The sequence below is a fragment of the Rutidosis leptorrhynchoides genome, chromosome 1 (assembly GCF_046630445.1).
Source record: "Rutidosis leptorrhynchoides isolate AG116_Rl617_1_P2 chromosome 1, CSIRO_AGI_Rlap_v1, whole genome shotgun sequence".
Classification (NCBI taxonomy): domain Eukaryota; kingdom Viridiplantae; phylum Streptophyta; class Magnoliopsida; order Asterales; family Asteraceae; genus Rutidosis; species Rutidosis leptorrhynchoides.
Genome location: NC_092333.1, coordinates 54,825,520 through 54,841,507, shown reverse-complemented (window position 1 = coordinate 54,841,507; position 15,988 = coordinate 54,825,520). Strand labels below are relative to the sequence as shown.

The window sequence follows — 15,988 nt, the reverse complement described above, 5'->3', positions numbered from 1 at the left end:
ATAACCTTGTGGTAAGAGCATGTATACCTCCTCATGTAGATCACCATGTAGAAAAGCATTGTTGATATCAAGTTATGCAATGTCCCATTGGTTGTGTGTTGCAATAGCCAATAAAACCCTAACAGTTACCATTTTTGCAACTGGAGCAAAGGTTTCTGTGTAGTCTATGCTCTCTTTTTGAGTGAAGCACTTGGCCACCAATCGTGCCTTGCATCTTTCAATGGACCCATCTGCTTTCAATTTGACTTTATAAACCCATTTGCAGCCAATGACCTTCTTGTCTGGTGGTAGAGTAGTTAGAATCCAAGTGTTGTTGGCTTCTAGAGCTTGAATTTCTGTGTTCATAGCTTCTGCCCATTACTCATTCTTACATGCTTGAGTATATGATGTTGTTCCAGAATGGAGTTGATAGAGTTAATTAGATGTCTTGTGTTAGGGGTGGTGAAGTTGGAGTAATTGATGTATTTGGAGTAATGGTATTTGGAGATGTTGTTGAAAGTAGGTAAAGAAAGTTGGTAATCATTGTATTTGGTGGAAATTTGATGAGTTCTTTGGGATTTTCTTGGAAGTGGAGGAGTGATGTGATTGGATGTATTAACAGTTGTAGTTTCATTAGGAGTAGAATTGGGATTTTCTTGTGTAGGTGAGGATGAAGTGTGTTGAGTGGAGGTGTGCACAGGAGTAGAGTTGGTAGATAGTGGTGGATTAGGAGTGGAGGTAATGGAAGGAGATTGAGTGGTAGATGATGAATGATTGACTGAGTCTTCATTGGAGTTGGATTGAAGAGGTGAATTAGATGATTGATGTTTTTCAGAATGGGGAAGAGTGGATTGAATTTCATAGGGCATTGAGGTTGTATTTGATGTTGTGTTGAGTTGTTTGAAAGGGAAATTTTGTTCATTAAATGTGACATGTCTGCTTGTGAATACTTTGTGTGTGGTGAGATCATAAAGAATGTAACCTTTTTGAGTTTTAGAATAACCAAGTAGGGCTGAAGGAATGGATCTGGGATTGAATTTGTCAGTAGAGTGTGTATGTACATTAGCTTGACATCCAATGATTCTGAGATGTGTTAGGTCAGGTGGGTGGTTGTAGAGAAGTTCATAAGGACTTTTATTGTGGAGTGGTTTAGATGGAAGTCTGTTTATGATGTAAGTGGCTGCTAGAATACAATAACCCCAAAGATGGATAGGTATATGAGACTGGAATCTAATAGCTCTGGCAATCTCTAAGAGTTGCTTGTGTTTCCTTTCTACCCTAGCATTTTGTTGGGGTGTATAGGGACATGATGATTGATGAACAATGCCATTGGTTTGAAGAAACTCATTAAATTAATGGTTCATGAATTCTGTGCCATTGTCTGATCTTAAAGTTTTGATTGTAGTGTGAAAGTGGTTTTTGACAAAGTTATGAAATGATTTGAAGTGAGTTAGAACATGATGTTTACTTGGGATGATAAAGGTCCAAATAGCTCTAGAGTAATCATCTACAATTGTGAGAAAGTATTTACATTTATTTATTGTTGGATGTTTGTAGGGTCCCCATACATCAATATGAAGAAGATTAAAAGGAAGAGTAGCATGTGAAAGACTAGGCGAAAAGGGTAAAGCATGTTGTTTTGCTAAAGGACAAACATTACAACTATGAGAATGAAAATATGTACACTTGATTACATTAGAAATACTTTTTATTTGTTTGATTACATTGAAAGAAGAGTGACCAAGTCTTGAATGCCAAAGGAGAGCAGAACTTGTGGAAGATGAGTTTGTAGTAGATTGGTTGATGATGTGTGAAGATGGACTTGCAGTTTGTTGAATGACATAAAGACCATTACAGAGGGTGCCATGAGCAATCCTCTTGTTGTGGTCCTGAAAGTAACATGATAAAGGAGTAAAGAGTATATCAAGTGGTAAATGATTGGACATTTTGCTAACAGATAATAGGTTATAAGAGAAACTTGGAATATAGAAAACATCATGGATGGTAATAGCAGAGTTGATGTTAACAGAACCATATTGAGTGACTTTGGTGTTATGCCCATTAGGTAAAGTGACATAGATAGGTTTAGAGTAGTGTTGGATATTGTGCATTAAGTTGAGAGAGGTTGAAACATGGTCAGTGGCACCACTATCAATAACCCAAGCATTTGTCAAATGAGAAATTACATTAGCTATAAGCCTATATTTTTGTACAGATATATGAGAGGCTATGAGTCTGTGGGTACCTGCGGAGAATGTGTTTGAGTCATTTGATTGGGCAGATTGTGATGACTGCATCATCAATAGCACTTGATTGAGCTGATTCTGCAATTGGTGCATCCTTGCATTCATTGCCATTTCTGCAGGTTCAGTGTCATCATTTGTGGTCATTGAGTTCACAGTTTTGGTATATGGTGGTTTAGATTGAAGCTTGATTTTCCCATGCAATGGATGTCCAACTGGATATCCAACTATTTTATAGCATTCCTCCTTGTTGTGACCCTCCAATCCACAATTTCCACAAAAGACTCCTTTCTTGAATTGACTCTTCCTCTCATAAGTGTTGGTAGTTCTGTTTGAGGTTGCATTTGAAGAGTTGTTTGTGTTCCACTTGTTTGCACTTGAAGAGTAAGTTCTGTTGTTGCTGTAACTTGAGAGAGTTACAGAGGTGGATGCTTTTACTATGTTGCATTCCCTCTGCTTTTCTTCCTGCCTAATCATGCTATAAGCCTTTGCAACCATTGGTAATGGCTGCATTAATAAGATCTGTCCTCTTATGATTGAATAGCACTCATCAAGGCCCATTAGAAATTGCATTAGCCTTTTCCTTTGGTCCCTCTCTCCATTTGTTTTCCCATTCTCACAGGTACATGAGCATGTGCAGGTATAAGGTGACTCCAAAGCATCAAGTTCATCCCAGAAGCCTTTGAGTTTCTGATAATAGATCTCAACAACACAGTCAATTTGTTTCAAATGTGCTATATCATTTGTTAATTGATATATCCTGTGGCCATCTAATTGTGAATAATGTTCTTGTAATTCTTTCCACAAAGCAGCAACAGTATTAGCAAAGCTCAAAGAATTACTTATCTGATCAGATATGGTGTTTAGTATCCAAGAGATTATCATGTCATTGTTTCGATCACATAGTGCTCTATCGCTTGAAGTTAATTCAGGTTCAGCAAGACCTCCTGTGACAAATTTCAACTTGTTTTTGGCATTCAGTGCAATCGTCATGGATCTCCTCCATGAGCTGTAGTTTTCAGATCCAGTTAGCTTCTTCGATATGAGAATCAGACCAGGACGATCATTTTGATGAAGAAATAGAGGATGATTTGGTGAATTTGTGTCCTCCTCGGTTATCGGAGTGAGATTGGCAGTCATTTTGACGGCAGTATTTGCAGATTTTGTGAAATTGAGTGAAATTAGGTTATGCGATTTGTTGAATTGGTGAAATTAGGTCAAGTGATTCGTGAAATTGAATGATAGATTGTGTTTTGATGATGTAGATAAAGAGTGTGTGGATTTGTTTACGTTTGATTTGATAATAGTTGATTTAAGAGATGGCGATGATCATAGCCGGAGTGGCCGGAGAAGTGGCCGGAATGTTCATCGATTGATTGAGGATCGTATAATCACTCAGTGATTCGCTCTGATACCATTAGAGTAAGATGAATCTGAAATTGATTTAATTGAATTGAACAACTAACTATTACAAGTATGAAATGGTACATATATACATGAGCTGAATCTAACATAATGTAACCAATTGTGTAACTAACTCTAACAACATAATTTAACTAACTTAAATGTAATCCAGGTGAATGAGGTATCTTCTTCTTCTTGTGTGTTGAAGTGAGATAGCATTGACTGAATGATTGACTTGCCCATTAGCCAGTGTTGACCTCGTTGACCCTGTATTGCAGGTTATACCATTAACTCTAAAACAACGTTTTGTTTTTTTGATTTTAATGTCTTTAATCAATTTATGTTTCAAATATAGCCTTCAATGGAAATGAATATAAAAGCATAAACAACTAATTAAACAACTATTCATTTAGTTATATTTAATTTTGGATGCAACTCTCGAAAGTAATAAAAGATGAGAAGTCACTTACGAGTTACCTCACACCATACACTATCACTATACAACTCATTTTTCTTATCTTTGTTAAACACTTTTTCGAACAAACTTCAATTGATCGTTTGATAGTAACAAATTATGTAAAATAATCATATTCATCACATGTCGCATGTAAATATCATTTACATTCACTTAAAAGTCGCATTCATACATTATGAAGAACGAAAATATATTTTTGATATCGAATGACGGGTATGTTCTTTCTATTTGTGTATTCGTTTTGATTCTTGACATTTCATTTCGATATTGTATTTTAAAAGATTTTGTTCGGACATACTTCTACATCATACAAATCATTGATAATCTGTTGATGAAAAGTATAAATTTATATATTGTATTTTTAAACTTAATTAATAAAAACTTGAATAAGTGCTGTAACATTTATAATGTAGTTGTTGTAACTAGTCGTGATGTTATGATGCACATAAGTTTATTGGCTGTCTTTTTTTTTATATGTAAAATATTTGGTCGTGCAAGTTTGTTTCATGCAACTTGATCACATTATTGTATGTTATACTTCTTATATATGAAATAAAACTTATTGCCTTTCAAAAAATAAAATAAAGAAATAAATAATGTAGTTATAGCTTTCAAAAAAAATATGATAAGAAATAATGTAGTTATAACTTAAATGATCAGTAACACTATATTCTTTAATGTATTATGTGATGTGATGATGTATACAGGGGCGGAGCCAGAAATTATTGTTAAGGGTGGCTCAAGTCTTTACAACGACCAATTTTTTATGACTATCAAAAAGTAAATAAAATTATTATTTAGAACGGTACAAAATTTACGTACAAATGACAAATGGGTTGATATTTCCACTCAAGGTTTTGATAAATCTACTTATTTTTATGCATTAATAGTTGTACTGTATAAATAACTGTTGCATAAACAAGTGGATCTATGAAAAACAGATTTATCATCACCCAATAACAAATTACAAATTTTCTTATTCAAACTTATGCTACTGAGTAGTATTTTCAACTTACTTTATGAACAGTTTTACCCAAAAACATTATTAATACGTACATCTTTTATTACTTAAAGTTTGAATGCAATATATGTGAAATAAATAAAATAAAATTCTAGTTTATGATAATAAAACATACATCTATCTCCTATTTATATTTTATATTATATTACGGAGTATTTAACTTTAAAATGAAGATTAAATGACATTTATGAAACTTGATGGGCTAATACTTACATATATTGTACTAGTTGAGGGGTCAAAAACATAAAATGAGAAAAAGACAAAGAGTTATCATCTCTTCTAACAGAGATTTCCAAACTTACATCTGAAACTCGCCTTCAACTTTAAAAACTCCATCTTCTTTATCAACAACTCAAAACTTTTACAATTAAAACACATACATGTATCGATTAATCCACTACAGTTGGGGGTGGCTGAGCACCCTCAAGCCACCCTACTAGCTCCGCCTCTGGATGTATATGTATGATATTAGGTGTAAAATTGTTAATGAATTTTAAGCTATCAACATAAACATCTAAGAAGGTAAGCAAATAATGCTTGGTAAGTAATATAGAAAGATTTATATAACATTGAGTTGTAGCTTAACTGGTTAGCTTGCATCTCTTAGCGAGAGGTCAGGAGTTCGACTCCGCTGGGCTGCAACATTGCAATATTACACCCAGGTCGCGTTTGCAAGTTATGCAACTACAAGAGATAAACGCGTGTGTGGTTTAATCCCCCGTGAGTGATCCCAAACTGATGTAAAAAAAATAAGATTTAAATAACAACCACCAGTTTTATATATATATATATATATATATATATATATATATATATATATATATATATATATATATATATATATATATATATAAATATATATATATATATATATATATATATATATAAACATAAATAACTATCAAATGAAGTCATAATCCTTTTTTGTTTTTTTTTTTTTTTTTTTGAACGGATGAAAGACATTATAGATAAAAACTAGCAAGAAGCTAGTAAAAAATTACAAGTTACAAGGGATTACATAACCAAGAGAGCCACGACGTAGCCAATCTACTTTTATTTTTTAACCAAGAAAAAGAAAATAATCTAACAAGGTCAAAAAGTTCCTCTTTCTAATAAGATTAGAAGTAAAAAAGATGTCGTTTCTAAATCTTCATAGCCACCAAAGTGTAGCCGAAACAATGCAGAGCGACTTAATGCATGACGTAGCCTGTTGTGAATGCGCTGTAATCCACGTGAATAGATCATCTACTGTTGAAAAACATGGCCATGGAAGGTCTAACCATAGACGAATTCGGGTCTAAAGATCTTTCGCAATGCTACAGTTAACAAGCATATGGTCTCGAGTTTCAGACTGCATTGACATATTGGGCAAACTATAGATTCAATTTCTATCCCCCGAGCCAATAAGTTGAATCTCGACGGTAGTCTTATTTCAACATAATCTATTTTCTAAACCAATGTTCTTATTTCAACATCACAATTCATAGTCATAATATACAATTCATAATTCTTGATTCATGCAACAAGTTCTTTGCCCAAAAAGATTCATGCAACAAGTTAGGGTTTCATGATCACATAACCACTTCAGGTTTCATTCTCTACTTAGTCCACTAAGAGACTCATGATCCACATAACCACTTCGGGTTTCATCATCCACTTAGTCCACTAAGGAACTCATAATCCAGATAATCACTTTGGGTTTCATTCTCTAATTAGTCCACTATAGGACTCATGATCCACATAACCACTTCGGATTTCATTATCCAGTTAGTCTACTAAGGGACTCATGATCCACATAACCATTTAGTCGACTTTAAATTCATATCACATTATCATCTTTAAATATTTATTCTACATATTCACTTTAAGTTCATGTTCCACATTACCTTCCTTGAATTCACCTTTCAGCTATCCTACTTCAAGTTCATTTTCCACATTATGTCCTATGAATTCATATTCCAATTACTCCGTAGCACGATGTGAACTTCACGGGGAAGAGCTTGGCGTGTTTAAGAGGGACATTCAATAATAAAGAGACACATCACAATCAATTGAAAAGAAGATAAAATATAATAAATGAATTTGGGATCCGCAAATTTTTAATGAAGAAAAAAAATTAAATTGGGGATGTGGTTGGAGGAAGACGATGATATAGATTGAAATATAGAAATTTTCATATTAAGTCTCTAGCCTTTATAAATGTTTACAAATAGCTCTTAAAATATAAAATATATATTTTAAACTCAAAAATTTATGAACATAAATAATATAATATAAACTATAAAAATCTATTATTATGATTTGATAAAATAATTTAGATTTTAATTAATTAATAAAACAAAACAAAATAATATACCAGTAATAACTTAACAAAAAATGAAAAAGAAAATAAAAATGTGGAACCAATGACCCTACCACTAAATCATCACGCCATAACAGTACAAAATTATTATGCCATAATATAATAATAATAATAATAATATTTGTTAAATCAGCCCTCTATCTCACAAAAATAATATTACACACCACCATCACCACTAATAAAGGTCTAACCTTTCTTTCAAGGTGTTCACATTTTTAGTTTTCTCGGCAGCTTGTAAAACGTTTCAAGCACACCACAAACAGGTTCCAAAACCCAAATTAATTTTGAGACACAAAACTATAAGCGCCGTAAACAACATAATTTAATAAACAATTATACAAAGGAACTTGTTCAAAATCCAATTTTATATAGTTGCAAACCCAGATGCAAGCATCAAAATTTGTAAAATGCAATTTTACAAACCTTTGGTGGTGATTACGCCGGTGAGTCTTCAACCACCATGGCCGTCGTTGTTTTTGTCTTCAACCGTTGCTGCTTCAAGGTGAACTATCAATTGCTTCAAATTTACGAACCATCAATTGCTTCAAATTGAACAATCAAATTAAACCCAGATTTGTTGCTCTTATGAGTTTCAAAAGAATTAGAAAACTTGAAAATTTGATCCCACCGATGATAAGCCAGGAAATCAAAGTTTAATAAGTGGAAAATTAAGTGGAAGACAGGTGGTAAGGATTTAAACCCTTAAGCAACAGGGTATAACCTTAGCCAAACAAACAAAAAAACAGCAAGACCCGACACATTATTCAGATAACTCCCTTTCATACGCGATAACCATGGATGGATTTATTCTCCATTTTCTTACTTTGCGGCAGTTTTGGACCATTATCGATATTTAGGTTTAGGGTATGTTTGGCAAAACTAGCTGTTAGCTGAAGCTGTTAGGAGGTAGCTGTTAGCCGGTAGCTGAAAGCTGAAAACTAAATCTTTTTAGATATATTTAGGTGTTTGACAAAGTAGCTGGAGCTGTTAAAGAAAATGTAAAATGATAAAGATGGACACAAATGATAAATTCCAAAATTAATATTATTTACATGAAAGTAGCATATATAATACTAATAATAGTGACTCAAATCTCATAAGTAAAAGTAAAATAAAGATTACAGTTAATACTTCGTATAAAATACTTCGTATTAATCTTGGGCGGTAGGTGTATATACCGTTTGCAATTGTAATTGTATAACGTAGAGTAATTAATTTTAGAAAGTATATATTTAGGTGAGAGGAGGAATGGTATATAGGTAATTTACACACTAAAAAGCTCTTCTTGAATATGAAACGCTACATCATTTAGCGTTTAGATTAGGAGCTTTTTCAACTTTCTAAAAGCTTTAAACCCCTTTTACCAAACAAAGCTTTTTATTATTTTGGAGTTTTTTCATAAAAACTAAAAGTTCGTAAAAGCTTTAAAAAGCTCCGTGCCAAACATAGCCTTAAGCTTCCAACCCTTATCTGTCCGCAGGACACGCCATTAACGTTCACATCTGAAATTAAAACATGTAAAATAAAAATTGAGGAAAGATAAACAGGCACGTGTTTTAAACGTAAGAGGATTTTTTTTTTTTTTTTTTTTTTTTTTTTTTTAAGTAAAGGATAAATCGTGGATTAAATAGAGTAACGAGAAGACATTCCAACCTCGAGTTTTTGTTAGTATAACGTAGATAACAATAAACAAATTATAAGAAAAGAAGCCCAAATATCATTCATTGTCATTATCAAGAATTTCATATAGAAATATGAAACAGAATTCAGAATGAGATAGGAAGTTTCTGACAATGAAGCTACTTGTAATATATAATAATGATACTGCTAGTCAAAGATGGAAAATAAAAATTTTCAAAGAAAATTTGTCACGAGACTTATCAGTTACGATTAAATTACCATAACTTTTAAATAGCGTAATTAAGAAGCGATGGAATGGTTGACACTTAAGGGTGTGTTCTGAGTTTTTTTTAGACAAATTTTCATTGAAAATTTTTATTTACCATCTTTGACTAGTGGTATCACTCTATATAGAGTAAGCTCCTTGTATGAAACTTCCTATCTCATTCTGAATTATGTTTCATATTTCTATTTGAAATTCTTGATAATGAAAATGAATGTTTTGTGGGCTTCTTTTCTTATAATTTGTTTATTGTTATCTATGTTATATAAAATAATAACAAAAACTCGAGGTTGGAATGTCTTTCGTTACTGTGTTTAATCCACGAAAAATAAAAATATATCCATTTATGTTTAAAAGACGTGCCCGTTTATCTTTTTCCTCAATTTTATTTTACATGTTTTAATTTCAAGTGTGGACGTCAACAACGTGTCCCGCAAAGAGATAAGGGTTGGAGGCTTAAATCTCGAGGTCGAAAATGGTCCAAAACTGCCGAAGTGGGCTCCCTTTGCGTTGTTTATTTTGAACAGATTGGATTTTCATTAATTACTATTGCTTTTGTGTAGACGATTGCGAAGGTAGTCATCGGGTTTGCAGGGGAATTTATATTTAATGGCTAGGTATGAAGTTGGAATGTTGTATGGATGATGATGATGATGTTGCAACTAAGTTCAAATCTTACACTTATTATTAGTACTGCTTCTATTATTATGCTATGCGTTCATGATGTTAATGATCGGTACTACTAGATTTGTTTGATAAAGTATGTTCTAAGATTAATACCGAGTACTAGAGTACTATATTTTGTTTATGGCTAATAGCTCTATCTGTAAGTCTTCTCACTATTAATATATTCATCGATCTTTTATTATTTTCTCACTTGGATATTTGGTGATCATTTTATGTTCATTGTATGTGTGTTTGGTTCATTAGTTTTGGACATGCTTGAGTAGAAAGTCAGCAGGTAGTGATAAATATAGCGATATGTTAATCTGACATGGAATTTCGAAGGTTTGTGTGTGCTTATTTAGTTGTTTTTATCATCTACATACTATTACTCCGTATCATCTAATGAATTTATGGTAATTTGTATTTTGTGCAGTATATTTTGTGATTCCTTTGTATTTTCAACAGTCGACTTTGCTTACAAAGTTATTAGACCAACTATGATTACAAAAGTTTATTAATAGACCAACATTCGACTTTTCTTACAAAAGGACTAATGATAACATAATGACCCTAACTGCAGGAGCAGCCGGAGCAGCCACTGGTAACGTTTGTTTACATTTACATTTACATTTACAATAAGTATATTAGCCGGCAGGTAGAAATAGTACCCGGCTGACGTCATGCTGACGTCAGCAATTTCGTCCAATAATTTTTTTTTTTTTTTTTTAGTAATTTTGGGGTTGCTGTCTTTCTGTTAAAAGTGTATTCAACATTAGCAGGATTGGGCCATGGCCCAATATGGCCTAATTACTATTATAATTATAATAAATTAATAATGATAACAGTAATAAGATTACTGCAGCACTGAGAGGAGCTGCCATGCCATGCTAAGATTGAGGCTTTAGAAAGGTGCTACAAACGTGTCTTTGGGCGAGGAGTTGGGTAAAGAAGGCAAAGAAGCAAATGTAATGGCAGCTTTAAACTTTGCTTCTAAGAGCACTAGGAGTCGACAATATTTTTCGCCGTTAAAGGAATCCGACGCCGGGGACGGTGGCACCGCCGACTCCGTCCCGGCGTTAAACCGCCGTCGCCGCTCGCCGTTTTCGCCCACCGTCGCATAGGCAACGTTGAATCTGTCGCCGTTTTCTGCCTTTTTCTTTATTTTTCTTTCCTTTTTTTCGTTTTTGTTTTAAATTTCATGAATTGATTTTTTTTTTCTTTGTTGTTGCAGTTAAAGAATGGAGAAGAAATATAAGTGTTGGAGAAGAAAGTGGGGGCGGATGATTATTTTAGGGTTTTATAAATATTAATAATTAATTGGGCTATAATATGAGCCAGATTTAAATAGAAATTGGGCTAGATTTTTAATGTTTTAAATATTTTAAATACTAGTATAACATTTATTCTTTTATTTTTTGTATTTTTTTATTAATGAAATTTCTATTTATTTTTTTTATTTTATTTTTGTAATTTGATATATATTAAATAATAATAATAATAAGTATTAAATAATAATTAAAAATAATATTAAAAAGGTGAATTAGACACTGAAATTTAACACTGAACGATTTTCCCTGTTTTGACCTCAGTGTTAAATGCAGTGTTAAATTTAACACTGAAATTTAACACTGAACGACTCTTACTGCTCTAAAGGAGGGAACTTTTAAAGGTCACAAGAAAAGGTATTATCAAGCATGCACGAGGTTTGAGAAAGAATTACGATATTGTGCTGATTTTTGATATAGGAGATCTTCATTGGAAGCAAGTTTCTATCAAGGTCGACACAAAATGGCAAGTAATCATGGATAATGCTACAAAAAACTGTCTTAAATACAACTACAATGAAAATGGAGAACGAAATCCAGATTTTTTTTTTTAAAAAATGGTAGATTTTGGAAGTCCACTTACAAAAATAGAAATTTAGTAAGATTTGTTACAAAAATAGTAAAACCGAAGTTTGAAACTTCGGTTTTAGTGAATCCGAAGTTTCAAACTTCGGTTTGTACACTTTTTGATTAACTGTGCATCAGAATTTGCCACGTGAGGATTGCAGTTGTACCTGAGTGGTAGTGGTCTGCCTCTAACACACTTGAGGTCAGGAGTTCGACTCCACTCCAGGGGCAACAATTAATGCAATTATGTCCCTACCATGTAAGGATCCACCCATGGCACATTTCCCACATTGTGTTGGGGGGTAAAGGGGGGGGGGGGGGGGGGGGGGGGGGGTTACTTGGCCGTGCCCTTGGATCGGTTCAAGGTTTCCTCCCGGGCAACGATAAGGGGCGGGTTAATATCACTGCATCGGCATAGTCGAAACGGAAGATGATTGCAACGGGTGGTTAAGTCCCCCTCGGGTGATCCCAAATTCGCTGTTCTAAAAAAAAAGAATTTGCCACGTGTCAAATCCGAAGTTTGAAACTTCGGTTTTGCCACGTGGCAAATTCTGATGCGCATATATATATATATATATATATATATATATATATATATATATATATATATATATATATATATATATATATATATACACGGGTTCTTAAAGTCTTCCGCAACAACGAACACATACGATATACTTATCAATTCCAATAATACCATAAACCTATCAGAACCTATTGTTGAATAATTAAACGGGAGTTGGTGAATGGTTGGTAAAAGACGGTAGGTGTAGTCAGTTTCCTCATGCCTAACTCTCAACAACTACAATTCTGAGTAGTATAAATACAGAGCTTTGCAAGCTCTTTAAGATGTACCAAATCATTTCTTTCTTTCTTTCTTATATACTAAGAAAATAATAGAGAGTTTGTGAGTTTAATCTCCTAATTACAAGAGATATAAAGATTAATGTTTATCCTTGTAATTAGAGAGAAGTGTAATTCCTATTATTCTTATTAGTAAAGCATTTCTTTCCTTGCCCGTGGTTTTTACCCTATTGGGGTTTTCCACGTTAAATCTCGGTGTCCTATTATTGTCGTTATTTCAATTATTACTAGCGGTTTGCTATAATTCGGTGTCGCTTTTCTCAACAAGTGGTATCAAGAGCTAAGGTCCTAATATCTAGTGTGTATTAATCTACTTATCGTATGCTCTGTGGTTTCCATGCTGGTGGACTTTCACATCAGAAAATAAGTAAGGTTATTTTCACTCGATAAAAGTTCTCAAGTACTATTTCTCGAAAAATAGTATTGTCGAAAAGAAGATTGTAATTATAGCAATGTCTACGAAATTTGAAATTGAAAAGTTCAACGGGAGTAACTTCTCGTTATGGAAACTAAAGATGAAAGCTATCCTGAGAAAGGATAAGTGTTTGGCGGCCATCAGTGGACGTTCCGCCGAAGTCACTGATGAAAAATGGGAAGAGATGGATGGCCAGGCTATCGCAAATCTTCATCTGGCACTAGCAGATGGCGTTTTGTCTAGCATTGAAGAAAAGAAGACGGCGAAAGAGATTTGGGATCACCTCGTAAAATTGTACGAGACCAAATCACTCCACAACAAGATATTACTTAAGAGGAAACTTTATGCGCTACGCATGAATGAATCTACTTCAGTTAATGAGCACATTAATTCTTTGAATACTCTATTTTCTCAACTCGCTTCATTAAGTTGCAATATACAGCTAAAAGAACGTGCTTAACTTTTACTTCAGAGTCTACCTGATTCGTATGATCAACTCATTATTAACTTAACCAATAATGTTCTATCGGAGTATCTAGTCTATGATGAATTTGCGGCTACTATTCTAGAAGAAGAAAATCGGCGCAATAACAAGGAGGACAAACAGGCCGGTTCACGACAAGTGGAGGCCTTATTGGTGTCAGGAGGGAGATCAACGGAACGTGGCCCAAGTAGGAGTCACAATCATGGTAAACCGAAGTCTAAAAAGAATAAGACCTTGATGATGTAGCGTGAGGGTACGAAATAGTATTATTTTTACTAGGAAATACTACAAAATATGACACAAGTTTTATTAATTTACGGATGGGATATACCTAAACCTTGCTACAACACTATAGGCAGTGTACCTAATCGTAGAGTAGTGTAGTTTTTAGTAAGTCCGGTTCGTTCCACAGGGAGCTGGTGATACTTACTATATTTTTAACTATATTTATACAAAATATATATAATTATATAAGTAGTAATATTATTATAAAAGGGGGGTTTTACCGTTTAATGACCGGTTTGTCGATTCTATATTTTAAGCGTAAAGATAAATGACGATAATTAAAGTGCGTAAAATAATGACAATAAATAAAATGACAGTAAATAAAATTGCGAGTAATAAAATGACAGTAAATAAAGATACGATGAGAAATATAATAAAAGAATTATGCTTATTTAAACTTCCGTAATCATGATGTTTGACGTGTTGATTTTAATTTATTACCATGGGTTAATTGTCCTTTGTCCTGGTTTATTTGATACGTCTATCTGGTTTTTGTCCATAATAGTCCATCGGTCATAAATATAAAGTGCGAGTATCCTCGTCAAATTACCCTTATACCCGAAGTCAAATATTCCAACTGATTAAGGATTTAAACTGTGACGCAGTTATCACTTCTGTCAACAATTACACCAGTTATCAATGTATGTAATCCACCCCTGTTTTAATTAGTTTATGAATATTAATTCATCCACTTGATCAGAATGAATAATCAATTACCCAACCCAATTGATTAATTAAATGATTATAACAGATTCCATATGAACGTCACTAAATAGGATAACCATAATCATTATTAATTATTAGGTTAATTAATTTGAAGATAGGTTCGACAGACTCCAATGAGTTGTCACTCAATTAGACAATACCCCCCATCTATTAATAGTCAATAATCCAATTTCCACAAGTGTCGGTCTTTTGCCCAAACCTTAATTATGGTCCAAAGTTCAATAACCCCTTCTTAATATTTTAGCCCAACATCACGATTACTTCGGCTCAAATAAGCATAATAATAACTTAGTTACGATACATTAATGTAAAAAGGTTGAACATAACTTACAATGATTAAAAATAGCGTAGCGTTACACGGACAGAATTTCGACTTACACACTCAAACGATCTCTATCATAAATCTTATTATTATCATAATTTAAAATTAAAATTAAGATTATTGTTATATCTTATTAAGTTAACATTATGATAGAGATATAGAATATAGATATTGATAATTGATATTGATAAATAAGAAAAAGATAGAAAAAGGTGTTTAGGATAGAAAAGGGTGTATTTTTTTTCTATCGAATACACTGCCTTTTATAGGCGAATTCTGAATTTGATTTTTCACTTACGACCCCTGAACTATGCTCAATTAACAACTTTTTATTATTTAATATTATTCTTATTATGAATTATTTAAATATTATATTTTATTCTTGTGCATAGTTGACTTGTAATTTTTACACCGTTGCGTCGAGCGTTGAAAGTTGACTTAGGTCCCAGTTCCGGATTTTCGAACGTCCTTTCGTACAATTTTATATTGTGTACTTTGCGTTTTGTAACTTGTACTCTTGTCATTTTTAGACGTTCTTCATCAATAATTTGAACCTTTTTGATTGTATCTTGTACTTTTGAGCTTTTTGGACCTTTGCGTCTTCAAATCTTCGTTTTCGCCTTTTGTCTTCGCACTTATTTAAAATAAACGAATATTACTCGAAAATGGAACAATTGCAACTAAAATCTTGTCTTTCTTGGGGGATTTTGCTATGAAATATATGTTCCTTTTTAGCCTTATCAATATCCCCACACTTGAGCGTTGCTTGTCCTCAAGCAATACAGTCTTGAAATAATATAATACATCACACGAATCACTTCTTTATTCTTCACACTTTGTACATCAGTGATTTTGATAGAGCGGTATAAACAATGATATTAACAATAGAACCATGGTTAAAGGTGGGTGTGTCATCCACAGTTGCCTTGGGTTTAGGTCAACGA

The 15,988-nt window shown here is 33.1% G+C and overlaps 1 protein-coding gene across 1 annotated transcript; it reads right to left on the bottom strand.

The window, feature by feature from the left end:
- Positions 1–341: 341 nt before the first annotated feature.
- Positions 342–3,362, bottom strand: LOC139870766 (uncharacterized). The gene is made up of 2 exons (XM_071858566.1): positions 1,685–3,362; positions 342–1,162 (listed from the first exon to the last, which is right to left on the bottom strand). Exons 1-2 carry the CDS (start codon positions 3,360–3,362, stop codon positions 342–344), a joined length of 2,499 nt encoding a protein of 832 aa, XP_071714667.1.
- Positions 3,363–15,988: the final 12,626 nt, after the last annotated feature.